The sequence below is a fragment of the Myotis nattereri genome (genome assembly GCF_964212035.1).
Source record: "Myotis nattereri genome assembly, chromosome: 14".
In the NCBI taxonomy this organism is placed as follows: domain Eukaryota; kingdom Metazoa; phylum Chordata; class Mammalia; order Chiroptera; family Vespertilionidae; genus Myotis; species Myotis nattereri.
The window spans coordinates 51,708,084-51,723,372 of NC_138089.1; the positions used below are offsets into that span (position 1 = coordinate 51,708,084).

General features: G+C 46.0%; 2 protein-coding genes across 7 annotated transcripts in view; one reads left to right on the forward strand and one right to left on the reverse strand.

The window, feature by feature from the left end:
- MLH1 (mutL homolog 1) overlaps positions 1 to 2,272 on the forward strand; it is a 32,992-nt gene extending 30,720 nt beyond the window's left edge. For both annotated transcript variants that reach the window (XM_081106473.1, XM_081106474.1), the window contains 3 exons: positions 206 to 298; positions 566 to 679; positions 1,957 to 2,272. In XM_081106473.1, coding sequence (XP_080962599.1) covers positions 206 to 298; positions 566 to 679; positions 1,957 to 2,124 — 375 coding nt within the window. In that variant the 3' untranslated portion in view covers positions 2,125 to 2,272. The remainder of the gene's footprint in view (positions 1 to 205; positions 299 to 565; positions 680 to 1,956) is intronic.
- A 2,679-nt stretch (positions 2,273 to 4,951) lies between these two features.
- Positions 4,952 to 15,289, reverse strand: part of LRRFIP2 (LRR binding FLII interacting protein 2) — a 101,420-nt gene continuing 91,082 nt past the window's right edge. For all 5 annotated transcript variants that reach the window (XM_081106479.1, XM_081106477.1, XM_081106476.1 and 2 more), the window contains 5 exons: positions 15,202 to 15,251; positions 8,895 to 9,018; positions 6,352 to 6,431; positions 5,653 to 5,757; positions 4,952 to 5,219 (listed from right to left, as the gene is read on the reverse strand). In XM_081106479.1, the coding sequence (XP_080962605.1) occupies positions 5,109 to 5,219; positions 5,653 to 5,757; positions 6,352 to 6,431; positions 8,895 to 9,018; positions 15,202 to 15,251 (470 nt within the window). In that variant the 3' untranslated portion in view covers positions 4,952 to 5,108. The remainder of the gene's footprint in view (positions 5,220 to 5,652; positions 5,758 to 6,351; positions 6,432 to 8,894; positions 9,019 to 15,201; positions 15,252 to 15,289) is intronic.

The following is a 15,289-nucleotide window of genomic DNA, read 5'->3' on the forward strand; positions in this document are numbered from 1 at the left end:
TCTGCTACATGTCAGGACAGAAAGCTCTCTTTTAAGTGTTTAGAGCTCCTGGCCCCTGTGCCCCGCCCAGTCAAGCACATGGTCACCAGAATCCCAGGTGTGAGGGCAGACCTGGAGGAAGCTCGGGGGGGAAATGGAATGTTTAAATTACACTGTAATCGCATTCTTTCTTTCCCCCTGTCCTGCCCCTTTTTTCCACAAGCAGGAAGGGAACCTGATTGGATTACCCCTTCTGATCGACAACTATGTGCCCCCATTAGAGGGTCTGCCGATCTTCATTCTTCGACTAGCCACTGAGGCAAGTGATTGAGCCAGATCTAAAGTAGGTGGGCACGTGAGTGTGTGCTGGGGGAGAGGGCACAGGCCCCCCTGCATTCGGAATGCTAAAGATGAAAAGGCCCTCTCCTCCTCCTCACTCACCCCAGCAGTATTCAGCAGTTCCAGTTTACGGCTTTAATGTGTAAAAAGTCACATTCATTTTAAAGTCATTGGTGATCTCCATTTAACAGTGAAGTGTGTTTAAAGCACATACTGATGTTGAGGTATTGAATTCTCTTTGGACCAGGTGAACTGGGACGAGGAAAAGGAATGTTTTGAAAGCCTCAGTAAAGAATGTGCTATGTTTTACTCTATCCGGAAGCAGTATATATCCGAGGAGTCGACCCTCTCAGGCCAACAGGTACTGTGGTGCTGCTGCTGGCAGCTCAGGACTGGGATGGGCCCTCACACCACCTTTAGGAGAGGAAAGTTGCTCATCTCTAAATTCCTAGGATTTCATGGCACATAAGGGCACAATGGTCAGCTTTTATTCGTGACTTTTATTCTCTTCTGCTGGCCTAGAAGGTACCTCCAGAGTGATCTCACTGCGAAATATAAAATCACAGTCAACACAGTGAGAGATGGGAGGTTGAGTTAGTCCAGGGCACGTGGGTCCATATCCCCCACTGACAGCAGCTTCTGGACCAGCCTCCCAGTCTCTCTTAGCTTTTGCCTTACTCTACATCTGACCGCTGCTTTGCCAGGAAAGCAAGGCTGGACTGAGGTCAGGTGCCCCGCTCTTCTTACAGAAGGTCAGCTTAATAGAAAAATGGCTGAGGTGCCTCATGTTTCTGTGTCACTTTTTCCAGTCAGGTGACAATGCTTTTCAGTCAGCAACTATTTCGGAGAGGTTGGAGGGGTGAGGGCAGTGGGGTTGAAATGGTCTAAGAATCAAGGGTAGGGCAGCAGCTGTGCATGGCACATGACCATCCTCGGTGATTACTTGGTCGTCCTCAGGTGAAGCCACACACTCGTTTCATAGGGAGGAAACCAAGGGACAGCTGGCTGCTCAGTTCTGAGCCTACAGGTGTTGAGTAGCGCTTCAGTCCTGTTGCCAAAGCCCCTCGGGAATAAATATCTCATTGCAGAGGAGGTCAGGCAGCACACTCACCGAGCTGTGCTGAGGAGCTCATTGGATTGGAAAATGTACTTCAGTGAAGGATGGATGAGAAAACATTTCCCTTCACATGAAATAGCTACGGCTCAGTAGGAGAGGGAGGGGGGAGCACAATAATCCCCATTATATTTCATTTCATTCTCTGTGGAGCTTCTAGGAAAACAGGGCTACATGAAGACCCCCAAATTGGGTGGTGAATTAGAAATTTACTTTCTACTCTTGCTGCCCAAACACCATAGTCAGGATCAGACATTATGTTCGATCCTGCCACAGTAACACATTCCCCCGAATGGAAACAGAGGTTCCCGGGGAGAAAGCCTCATGAGGGCCTGGCTTCACTTCCCCCATTTCCTCAGGTTCGGACCAATAGGATCTGAGAGGCTGGCATACATGCTTCATGAGCATCAGGGAACAGCCCATTATAAAGGAACAAGACTTTGCTGGTCCGGTGCATGTCAGCTAGGAAGCCAGTATGTACCGGGATGCAAACAGGGAGACATGACACCTAATGTCTTTTCCAGATTGAAGCGCCTGGCTCCACTCCAAACCCCTGGAAGTGGACTGTGGAACACGTTGTCTATAAAGCCTTCCGCTCACACCTCCTGCCTCCCAAGCACTTCACAGAAGATGGGAATGTCCTGCAGCTCGCTAACCTGCCCGATCTGTACAAAGTCTTTGAGCGGTGTTAAATACAGTCACTTGCGGACACGGGTGTGCTGTTCTCCTCTGCACCCTGCTGCGGTAGGTCCTAAGGTTGAAGACGCACATTTGCCTTCTAGATAGTAGCACTCCTTATGCTTGGTGACTCGACTATAAATAAATTGTCAGATGTGTCCTAAGATTTCTTATTTAATTTCATCACACTTTAAAGTTTTTCTATATTGATTTTCACCTAGTATATACCTGGTAGTGTTAATCTCAAAAGCAATTTGAAAGCCCCCTGGACATCTGCTAAGAATTCTAAAGAGGCCTTGAAGGTTTCATAGATAATGCTTTGATTTGATTCTTCATAATATCCGGTGATATTATGTTAGTTCAGGTGCCTTTATTTTTTTATTTTATTTTTTAATATATTTTATTGATTTTTTTACAGGGAGGAAGGGAGAGGGATAGAGCGTTAGAAACATCATGAGAGAGAAACATCGGTCAGCTGCCCCCTGCACACCCTCCACCGGGGATGTGCCTGCAACCAAGGTACATGCCCTTGACCGGAATCGTACCTGGGACCTTTCAGTCCACAGGCCGACGCTCTATCCACTGAGCCAAACCAGTCAGGTGACTTTAAAAAAGGTCCTAAATATATAAAAGGCTCTGATGGCACAGTCTATTGAGAAAGCTGAATTGATAATCTACTAGTACCTTCAATAACCAAAGAATAATTGATTCTTAATTTTAAAAAAGCTTGAGAGAAAAAAGTACTCCTTATCCAGTCTATAACTGGTATGAATTCTTAAGGAAGCCCACTTTGTTAATGGCTAGGACTACTACCAGCTTAAGATGATTAAAGTTCTAGGTATTCTTGTTTGAAGGATGATGTAAAAATACAAATTATAGGTGCATTAAAATAAGCTACTTTAATATTAACCTGCATGAATAGAAATGTGCAGTCCCCATAGGGAAGAAGAATGCCTCTATTTTTAAGGTAAAATCCGTATTACAAGACTCAACGAAGAAAGTTGTTAGAAAGAACAGAAAATGATCTTATGAAGAAGTGGAGCCATTCCATGTGGAAAAGATGGACAAGACAAATCAAGTTTAATGTGTGGAACTTCCATAAAGTAGACCCCAGCATCTCAGAAATGAGAGTCCATGAGCCTGGGAGGCACACAGGCTGAGTGGCCATGGTGAAGTGGAAGAGCTGGACACACAGTCTGTTTCCAAGGCCGCAAGAGCTGGGCCTTGTCTGTTGGTTCCAGCTGTGGGATTCTCAGATACATCTGCTTTTGAGAGCATACCTCCCCAACTAGGAAATCCTCTCAGTTCAGGACACTGGCTTCCATATTTTAAAAATAAAGGGCTGCCCTAACTGGTTTGGCTCAGTGGATAGAGCGTCAGCCTACGGACTCAAGGGTCCCAGGTTCGATTCCGGTCAAGGGCATGTACCTTGGTTGTGAGCACATCCCCAGTAGGGAGTGTGCAGGAGGCAGCTGATCGATGTTTCTAACTCTCTATCCTTCTCCCTTCCTCTCTGTAAAAAATCAATAAAATATATTTTTTAAAAAAAAGGGCTAATTAAACAATAATGTATTCACATCTGAGTACCCTTTATTATCTACTTTCAGGTCTGATTTGATTCTCATGTGGCCTGGATTCATTAGACTTTCCCCAATACTTTTTGTGTAAACACACTGAAGATGCAATAATCATTCCCATAAAACCACCTTGGTTCTGAGAGCAAAAGAGAATCACAAGTTCTATAAAATGGCTGCACTCGATGATAGAAACCTCTTGATCTGGGTGCCTTAAAAATGAAACTGGCCTTAACTGGTTTGGCTCAGTGGATAGAGCGTTGGCCTGCGGACTGAAAGGTCCCGGGTTCGAATTCCAGTCAAGGGCATGTACCTGGGTTGCGGGCACATCCCCAGTGGGAGGTGTGCAGGAGGCAGCTGATCGATGTTTCTCTCTCATCGATGTTTCTGGCTCTCTATCCCTCTCCCTTCCTCTCTGTAAAAAATAAATAAAATATGTTAAAAAAAAAAATGAAACTGAAGTTCTTTTAAAAAGACAAAGTTCTACATTCCAGAACTTTCCTTAGGAAGGAGAGAAAAGAGGGGCAAGATAAGGCACGGTTGCCATGATTTGTTTTAAAGGCTCCTCTAACAAAATGAATGTGTCAGTAGCCAATTGTCGTCAGCCAAAGGGTGTGTTTAATAGACTCTCCAGGCAGATGTCCCACCTGCCTGTCCCCCCACCCCCCAAATTGGGTTTGTCTGAGGTTTTATTCCACAAAGAAGCAGCAGATGAAATACCTTAATACAGCACAGTTGATGTTCAAGACTAAGGACCCTACTCTTACTTTAAGAGTATTAGGCCTTGGCTTTCCCTGCCCCATGCAATAAAGCAAGTTTTATATACACTCCCCATATCTTTTTCTAACATTTTCTTATATAAATTTAAATATTTTACAAAAAAGGCTTTTTTTCTCCAAACATATAAATTTTAGTGAAACATATATTGCCCGCCTGTGAACTTGTTTTTTCACTAAAATACAAACCTATCTGACATGAGGGAACATGTCTTTGACCACTGGAGATCACTGAAGTCTGAATTGCACTGTGGAGAAGGCACTTGTGTTTTCTCTGAGGTCTCCGGCAAGCAGCTCAGTGAGCACTCAGAATCGCTGTCCTCCAACGCCCGGGCTGAGGCCTCCGAGTGCCCAGTCACTGAGGCAGCTGGGGGCAAATGGTGAGTAAACTTGATGCTAAAATTACGGAAATAAAAAACCAAAATAAAAATAGCATTGACTAGTTCTTAGTCTAGAATTAAACTACAAACAAAATCCAAAGTGTTCATTCATGAAGATTCAAACCTATTTCATTCTCTCATAAATTATAAAATACAAAGGTGGCTATATTAATGACAAAACTCAAACAGTACTGAGAGGGGTTTGTCAATGGGCAGAAGTCCGTCCCCCTGGGTGGGGCCCAGAACTCCCAGGTAGGTGGTGGCCTCCCTATTGCTGGGCCAGAAGTGCTGTCCTGTTGGCCTTCATCTTCTCCAGCCGCTTGGCCAGGTGGCTGTTGGTCATCTCCACTTCCTCAATCTTGTCCAGTGCTGTTCGTAACTAGAGGCAGGGAGAACCTGGTCACTTCACAGAGTCAGAAACAAAACCAAGTGCCACCTTATTTCCAACTTTCCGGGATGTGGACGCGCTGCTGACTGATGGGCTCGCATAGGATCCCACAGCCTATTTTTTTTTTTTCAGTCAGCCACTCGTAAACAGTGATACTGAGTATTAGTCACAGACAGGATCTACAGAAGCTGGAGAAATAGACCTGATCTAAAAAATAAAAAGCCTCCCTTTTCTTATGTAACTGAACAAAACAAAAATGGCAGTCACTGTGTGGGTCAAACACCAACAGAAAAGAGTGAGTGACTCCACTGCTGTTTCCTTCAGATTGGACCCAGGATTAAATTCCTTATGCAACAAAGAATTTACTTCCCAAGGATATTTTCCTTTTAGGGATGTTTTCCGGAAAGCATGTTAGAACAAGTACCTCTCGTTGTAGCTTCCTTTTTTCTGCTTTCAGTTCATCTTCCACTTTCTCGGCATTCTCAGCAGCAGTTCTGTATCTCAGCACCTGTCCCTCAAGCCGGCTAATCTGTAAATATGAGAACACAGCCTCTGGAACTGAGCACTAGGAGCCATCACTTTTTTGCAGCCAAGATGGAAATACAATGTTATTAAAACTCTAAGTAATCTAACACTAACAAGTCCCCTTAGGGTGAGTCATAGGTTCTCTCAGAGCCCAACTGCTATTTATAAATAAAGAAATGTCCCCAAAGGATTACAGCTGTAGAGTCATTATAAGCCAATTTCCCATGTTAAGTTTTATGATGACCATAGTGTTTAAGTGCCAAAGTAACATCACAGGAGACTCACTGAATGGAAAAGTTTTTGGACGTTTTGAAATGTGCAATAAAGCATTTTGTTATAAACTATGATCTCTCTGAATTCTCATGAAATATCTACAACTAGAATTACAGCTACAGTTTTCTATATTTTTACAGGAAACAGAAGGCGGATGTGCCTTGCCAGATGTTCTTTGCTGGCTTTCCCACTTTTAATATAGAGCTTTTCTAGAGATCCAAGTGTAATGGTCGCCCAAAGGCATGCATGGGTTAGCCATTTAGATGCAGGAGGCAGATGTGTTTTAAGGGAATTTAAATCACTTGGCACCATTAGAAGTACTTACACTTTGCTCCAAGGTGGTTATATCCTGTTCTGCTTTTGAAAGCTTAAACTTGTATTCACTAATTTGTCTATTAGCATCTCCTAGAACAGAAGAGAAAAATCAGTCACCTCTGAGGGGTGAAGGTGTGACCCACCAGGCAATGACTCCCTCTGTAGCACAGGAGAGGGCCGTGCGGTCTAAGAGGACAAAACAAATGCACACAGGGCGACCATGGCACCTCCGGCAACCCAGCCCCTGGAACTGTGGACACTGCAGAAGCTCTAGCACTTACGCTACAACAGTATCCCTCAGATCAGGAGTTAGAGGAAAATTCACTCTTCGCCCCATGATGCGTGTAGGTAGAGCGTTGAGCAAGGAGCCCTGTCAGCCAGTTTCTCTGCAGTCCTATGGCCCAGGGAGCCTCGGTGCTCACAGGCTAGGCGCTCCATTTTCCCGGACCCCAGCCCTGCACCTTCCCACCGCTGTCCTTCTGCTCCCCCATACCTCTAGTGCCCCTTGCTCCCCACCCCCAACTTAAGTCTTAACTGACCTCCAAGGTTATGCTCAATTTTCACCTCCTGCATGACTCTTAAAATAACCCTAACTTCTCTTGTTGCATTTTGCCTGCGTTCTTTTATAATAGTTACCATGCTTTCTTAACATTTATTTGTAAGGAGAGAGGCCCTGTCTAGCCTTCTTGAATCCACCTCTGTATCTAGCTAAATGCTTTGCACAGTGGATGCTTAATAAATATTTGCTGAAACAAATGCTTTTCCATACATATGATAATGTGGTATGGGTAGAGCTATATAAATCAATAGCTATACATTTGACCTAAGAAGTAAGTCATTTAATAAGTTTATAAATGACGGGGGAGAAAAAAATCCCTCCAACAAGCCAAATTTAATAAAACTATCCCTCTGAAATGATTATAGGGTAAGAATTATAAGGCTTACAGGAGAAAACCAAATATAATCTACCTAACTCAAGAACTTCTGTGCTGTTCCACATAGCTAAGGTTATAAATTATAAATAACTTTCTAAATATCCTCAATGCAAACAGCTGTTCTAAGTAGACAGTTACTGTCACCTTAAAAGTAATGGGATCATAAAACCCTCTCCCAAAAAGCCACCCTTGGGAGTCAGAGCCCTATTCTGGGCTCTAAAACAGAAGCTTCACGATCCAGTTCTCTAATTCAGCAACTCGTTATCAAAATGTCCTGCTTCCTTCTCACTCTCCAAACCACCCATTCCTTCCTGTTTTCCAAAGTCTAACTCTGTTGTCTCAGCCATTTCATCTGTGTTTTGAAATTCCATTCCACAACACCATACTTTACAGTCAAGGCAGTGTCCAGACCCAAGAGTCACAGGGTCCTTTTCCTGGTTTTCTGGTGCAAGGGTACTGCCTGCTTTTGTCTTTTCCAGCAAGCCCAGCCTGCCCATCCTTCTCAGCTCACCTCCATGTATAGCTGCAGGTGGTACTTCTCCCCACCTTCCGCAAATACCGGCGACCGCCTACCACACTAGGACGCATTCACACGTAAGTCTAGCGCATTCCCCCTCAGGATGATTCCTTTTGATTTTGCTGCTTTAGGCCAATCTCTTCCAAATCTATTCCAGTCCCCTCTCTAAGACTGTTGACAATCATTATAGTGGTTTAGCTCATCATCATAGCCTCCTAATCAATCAGCCTACCTCTTGTCACATCCCAGTCCTCATCTACCCTCCATGCCAAAACGACATTTCAGGAACAAAATATTCACCAGGAAGTATCACAAGGGTTGTAACTGATAGCTAAGAAAGGATATATCCCTAACCTCAAAGGTTGGTATTAACAGCATTAATAAGCCTTAATCCAAGAACTCTTTTCTATTTGGCCTAATTCAGAACATTTAGGTGAAAAAGCCATGGAATAACCAATATTTTAAAATAAGTTCTCAGAAATGCTATTTGAATAGGAAAAGAAAAGTCTCCCTGCTAGTGAATTACATAGTATCTACATAAGAACAGCTTCTGAACAGTGCCTACCATGGGAATGACTCTGACTACAGTAGGCATTTATAATATGGGGTCAAGAGTAGAAAGGAAGAAAAACGAGTAGGTAAATGGAGTAGGTTTACATTGTGGCCTTGCTTTAAATTCCATCTAATAAAAATTAGAGTTAACAAGAAAACAGAAAATTCTGGAACTACTCAATATTAGTGTGAGTTAGTTCCAAATATATCCCTCCAATTATTCCAAGATGAATTCCACAACATTAGGTAGGGTGCTGCTTGGGAGCTTCAAGCTGATGAGGGTATGGAAGAGGACAGTGTCAGGATGTCACTATTTGCGAAATGCTCCTACAAATCACTCTGCCTAGAAGGGAAGTGCTCTCATCATCCTGAAGCTCGCAGGTGAGCAGAAGCTTCTGTTCGGCCCCATTACTGCCCTGACTGCTCTTCTGGACAACCTGAGGACGAACCAATCTGTAAGAGCTCTTCTTGAGAAATGTGAATTACATGACACTGGCAGCCAGTTTACAATCCCGCTTCTAGGACACAGCCCAGGCTGACTGCACTTACTCTGCATTTCGATGAACTGCAAGTCCGAGCCGTTCTGCAGCCCGGCCAGGTCACCAGCCGCCGTGCCGTCGCCCCTGGAGCACTTCTGCCGCTCCTCCTCTAACTGCAGCTTCAGTTTTCTAACCTGCAGGAGAATCATGGGCATGTCAGCAAAATCCAGTTTGTCAAAGGAGGCAGATCCTCGTCAGCCACAAACATCATTCAGGAGCAATTTCCTTGAGTGCCCACCAAGGGGACACACTCCTAACGGTGCTAGGAGAAGCTGTGAGCAAACATCGAAAGGGGCGAGCGCCAGGACCAGCACCCATAAAAAGAGCTCTATTTTATTATTTGTGTAGGGTTTTGGAACATCACTTTTCAGTATTATTTGTTACTTTTATTCAAAATGGAAATTCTATGGGCAGTTAGATATATTTTTTTTGTTTTAGAGTTAGGTTAAATATTCTTACTTAGAAAATTTTCTATCTACAGAAATATATTAATAAAGGACGTTCAGAGTAGCTTATTCATGATAGCCAAAACTGAAAATAATCCAAATGCCCATCAACAGGAGGATAAACAAATTGTGGTACATCTGCACAATGGAGTGTGATACATCTAAACTCAGCCAAAAAAGGGGAAAGTACAATTGACATCTCAAAATAAGTGTATGAAAAGTGTATTCCAATTATATAACTCCAGAAAGAGCAAACTCATCTAGAGTGACAGAAAGCAGATCAGTGGTTGCCTGGAAAGGGGGAGGGAAGAGGGTGCAGGAAGGAAGGTTTACCAAGGGTGCAGGAACTTTGACACATTATGAATACTGTCACCCCCCAAGTTCATCTGTTGAAATCCTCAGAATATGATCTCATTTGAAAATAGAGCCATTGCAGATGCACGGAGTTAAGCTGAGATGAGTTTATATTGCAACAGGGAGGACCCCTAAGCCAATATGGCTGGTGTCTTATAAAAAGAATTCCAGATGAAGAGATACACATTCAGAGGGAAGACGATGTGACGAATGCCATCTATAAGCCAAGGAATGCCAAAGATGACCAGCAAACCCCAGGAGCCAGAAGAGAAGCAGGGGGCAGATGGCCCTTCCAGGCCTCAGGAGGAACCAACGCAGGGCTAATCCCATGTTAGCCTCTCATCTCCAGAACTGTGAGACAATGCATTTCCATTGTTCTAACCACCCAGTTTGTGGCGGTTTGTTATGACAGCCCTAGGAAAATAATACAGGTATGCACATTTGTATACTTTATGTGCAGCCTATTCTACACCAATTATACCCTAGTAAAGCTGAAGTTTTAAAATTTGCAAAATAAACTAAAAATTAAAAGGGACTCTGGGTTGGAGAAAAAAAGCAAGGCTCAGTGGAGAAAGGAGTGCCACTGGTGGAAAACAACGAGATCAAGGGAACAGAAATGTATTGGATTCTGAGGCTTCTGGACCACACTCAGGCTCCACAATGCAGACAGCTGGGCCGTACCTGTGGCCGAAGACGGAGGCTCTCTTTGAGCTCTGACTAGCCTAAAATGAAAGACCGACCTTTCCACACTGCAGGCTCCCAACCAAACACCCAGCCACATCAATCTTCACAAAAGCTTGGGCAAGCCTCACCCATTACCTCAGAGCTGCCCATCAGCTTTCTGCTTCCCCTCTCTTACACTGAAGACCAAATAAACATGCTAAGAGCATCTGAAGGAAACAAACTGCAGACAGCAGAAAACCAACCAACCGGTCGGCCGATATCCTCCGAGATTAGTGAAAATATCTGCGTCCTTGAAATGACTGCAGAAATAGAAACTCAACAAAAGTATTAGAAGATAAAGTTGAGAAAGTTTTAAAAAGTAAAGCAAGAGACAAAAAGCGAGGTGGAAAAATAGGAGAGAAACAAGAAGTCAGAGCATCAGTGCCCGAGTCTGTCTCCCTCCTTCGGAAACCAGTCATGTTTCCCCAAATGCCTACAACTCTTACCATCACACAAGCACAATTCAGAGCAGTCTACCCACGCCCACACACAAGGGGAGGTACCTCTGGGACAAAGGGACAAAGCCTCCCATGCCTCTTCGTCCTTCAAGGGTCACTCAAGGTGAATCTGCATGCTCAATTCCAGGTGGCCTCGTCAACTGTGTCCTCAACTCCATCAGCAGGGGTCAAGGGGAAGCCTGAGCACCAGGAACAAGTTCGCCACTCCCCTAACGGGGAAAGGGCGGGCGAGCGCTGCACTAGGACTAAATTCATGCTTCCCAGACACCTCTACCCTTGCAACACACACAGGGTCACCACTATCTGCCTTGAGTGAACCAAGACTAATCTCAATATCCCCAACACTCTGTTTATGTCCATCTCAAAAAGGGTCATACTTCTCCTACACTCTTCCCCCAAAGGCTCTGTACAGCTCTTTCTGTCTTCACCTCCTAATCTTTCCCAAAGCCTGAAACTCTTCCATTGTGCCTCTGGATTACCATTCTATTATCAGCAATGCCTCCTGGTCCTCCATCTCTGCTCTGAGCACTCCCTTTACCCCAGTGCTCTAATAGGATCCTGCTTCCTCTGCAGCCCTCTAAGTACTCCCACAGCTCTGTATTTCTCCCACAGCCCTCCCATTGCTGGGCCTGAGAATGGAATGGGTGTCCTCTTATTTTTTTTTGCTGTTGCCAAACTATTCTCCCTCTAACCTCCCTAAAACTCCTAATCTTATCTCTTCCAATTATACTCACTACCCCTCATCATTGCCATCATCCCACTCTTTCTTGCTGTTTTAGCTCCTGTCTCACAATCCCTCAAAACTATTCCTGTCTTAATTCTTGGCAGTTTCAAAATACATCTAAGTAATGGATTTCTCCTACAACTGATATCTCAGTTTCCGGAATACCTCCTCTCTAAGGATCTTGGCATCTGTCCCTTCTTGCCCTCAGCCACTCACTCCCACAGTCATGTACTATAGCTCACCATTTAGATCAGCGGTCACCAACGGGTGATCTGCAGACCACTGGTGGTACGTGAGGTCCAAAAGGCTGGCAACCGCTGATTTAGATAACTGCAATCTCTACATACATCCAATCCACGTATCTCCTCTCTAACCGCTACTCCAAATCTTTCCAGCTCATTCTCTCGGGACCCCAACTCCAAAAATCATTGGATCCCACTGGCACTGTAATCCATTGCTTCCATTTCTTTCCAGTGTGCCTTGATTTTCCTGGATGTCCTCTCAAACCTCCTTACTCAGTTTAATTTCTAGGTCCATCACCACTCTGTTGCACACACCCTTGCCTCCTCTGCCTATTATACTCATCTGATAAAAGCTAACTGCCTACTCCATGTCTGCACCAATAAAGCTTAATGTGGCTGGAGAAACACAATAAATGTATTCACACAAATCTCTAATATAACACATAATTTGCTATCTATATATATAATCCTAAGCAACCAGCCAACGAGCCGACCAGCCAATAGCTATAATGGGCACTGACCACCAGGGGGCAGATGCTCAACGCAGGAACTGCTGAGCTGTGGTCACTTGGCAGCTGAGGTTCATGGATGACACACCCAGAACCAGAAAGGAGGGAGCCCGATTCCGGGGTGTGTCACCTCAGAGCTGCCCTCTTGTAACCTGGGACCCCTTGGGGAATATCAGAGAGCCAGTTTTGACCTGATCCCCTCAGGCCAGGCCACTGGACCCCACCGGTGCATGAGTTTGTGCACCAGTCCTCTAGTTAATTATATTTCGTTTATTGCTTGGTCTCCTACCACTAGAATGTTCGGTCCACTGAGGCAGTAATTTTTTTTTTAAACTAATTTGTTCACTGAAATATCTCAAATGCCTAGAATAGTGCCTACTAAATAATGGACTTAACCTATCGTTGGAAAGTCTACAGCTAAATTAGTAATAAACACATAGAAAAGCAAGTGAAAGGAAAAGAACAATATTTGCTTTGGGGGAAATGAAGAGCTGTGGAAGAGATGAGAGGCAGTCCTAGATGCTACAAGGCTCCACTGTGAGGAGTATTGACGAGTCTAATAACATGAAAGGACTGGAAGGACACTGTTCCCTTATTAGGTGGATGTGGGGATGGGAGGTATACATGTGTTGTAGGAACAGGGGATGAAAGAAAGCTAAATGCTCACCTTCCACAGATGAATGGCAATAGAAAATGCCAAAAACAGAACAATCGAGAAGCAATATAAGCATGTTATCCTATCTAATAAAAGAGAAACATGGTAATTAGTGTATGACCGCTACCCTTCCCATTGGCTAATCAGGGCGATATGCAAATTAACTGCCAGCCAAGATGGCGGCCGGCAGCCAGGCAGCTTGAAACTAACATGAGGCTTGCTTGCTTCAGTGACGGAGGAAACCAACGTTCCCCGCCTGCCTTGCTGGCCTCTGAGCCTGCAGTGTGAAACATTGTAACAAATATAGAAGCTAAACAAAACCCCAGAAACCTGCTTTCAGCGAGCGGGATCTCAGAGCTGGAGTTATACATTGTTTCAATTATAGAGCCCAAACAAACCAGATACCTGCTTTCAGCAGTAGAGGCCTAAGAGCTTTCAGCAAGCGGGATCTCAGAGCTGGAGTTATACATTGTTTTGATTATAGAGCCCAAACAAACCAGATACCTGCTTTCAGCAGCAGAGGCCTAAGAGCTGAAGCCAGAGCTAAAGCTGGCCAAGAATAAAAAAAAAAAAAAAAAAGGAGCAGTTGGGAGCTTCAGCCCTCAGCCCCTCACCCAGACTGGCCAGGCACCCCAGTGGGGACCCCCACCCTGAAGAGTGTGTGACCAGCTGCAAACAGCCATCATCCCCTCACCCAGGCTGGCCAGGCACCCCAGTGGGGACCCCCACCCTGATCCAGGACACTCTTCAGGGCAAACCAGCCAGCCCCACCCATGCACCAGGCCTCTATCCTATATAGTAAAAGGGTAATATGCCTCCCAGCACCGGGATCAGCGGACCCGCGAGGCCTCCCGGCACTGGGATCAGCGTGACAGGGGGGAGCACCCAAACCCCCTGATCGCCCTGCGGCTCTGTGTGTGACGGGCGGGGCCACAACCTCCCTATCCGCCCTGCTCTGTTCGTGACAGGGGAAGGCGCCCCAACCTCCTGATTGGCCCTGCTCTGTGCCTGATACGGGGGAGCTCCCCAACCCCCTGATTGCCCTGCGGCTCTGTGTGTGACAGGGTGCGGCGCCCCAACCCTCTGATCAGCCCTGCTCTGTGTGTGACAGGATGCGGCGCCCCAACCCCCCCCCCCCCGCCCCCCACGGGCCCTGCTCTGTGTGACGGGGTAGAGCCATAACCTCCCCATCGGCCCTGCCCTGAGTATGACAGTGGCGGCACCCCAACCCCCTGGTCGGCCCTGCTCTGTGGGTGATAGAGGGTGGCGCCCCAACCCCCTGATCCGCCCTGCTCTGTGGGTGATAGAGGGTGGCGCCCCAACCCCCTGATCCGCCCTGCTCTGTGTGTGACGGGGCGGTGCCCCAACTCCCCTATCGGCCCTACTCTGTGAGTGACAGGGGGGAGCTCCTCAACCCCCTGATGGGCCCTGCTCTGTGCACGACAGGGTAAGGAGCCCCAACCCCCCTGATGGGCCCTGCTCTGTGCGTGACAGGGGGCAGCGCCCCAACGCCTGGATTGGCCCTGCTCTGTGCGTGACGGGGTGGCGCCGCAACCTCCCCATCGACCCTGCCTTGAGTGTGACAGTGGGCGGTGCCCCAACCCCCCAATCGGCCCTACCCTGAGCGTGACTGAGGGTGGCATCGCAACCTCCCGATCGCCCTGCTCTGTGCATGACAGGGGTGGCGCCCCACCTCCCCAGTCGGCCCTGCTCTGAGCCCAACCAGGGGCTGCACCTAGGGATTGGGCCTGCCCTCTGCCACCCGGGGGCAGGCCTAAGCCAGCAGGGCGTTATCTCCTGAGGGGTCCCAGACTGCGAGAGGGCACAGGCCAGGCTGAGGAACCAGCCTTCCCCCTGAGTGCACAAATTTTTGTGCACCGGGCCTCTAGTATACAAATAGACAAGAATGGTATACACCAAAGAATCAGGTAAAAGCACCAAGCAGGAATGGTTTGGGGTAAGGGTGGGGGGCAGGGCAGAGCACTTCCGGCTTCATAACAAAGTTTGTAAAACTGTTCCACCCTCAAACTATGTATCCTATAAGTTATTTTTAAAAAACAGGAAATAACAAAGGGGTAAAATATGAATTATCTTTTTATCCTTCAAATCTGACTTGAGTGCTGATATTTAAAATAAGCACATCTCTTTCTAGTGTACAATAGTTTGCTAACATTTTACCATGTGACTTAGTTACAATTAATAATACCTGTGATAGTAGCTCTTCCTTCTCTCCAGCAAGTTTCCGTAGCCTTACATCTAAAACAAACAAAAAAGGTTGTAAACTTAAATTTGTA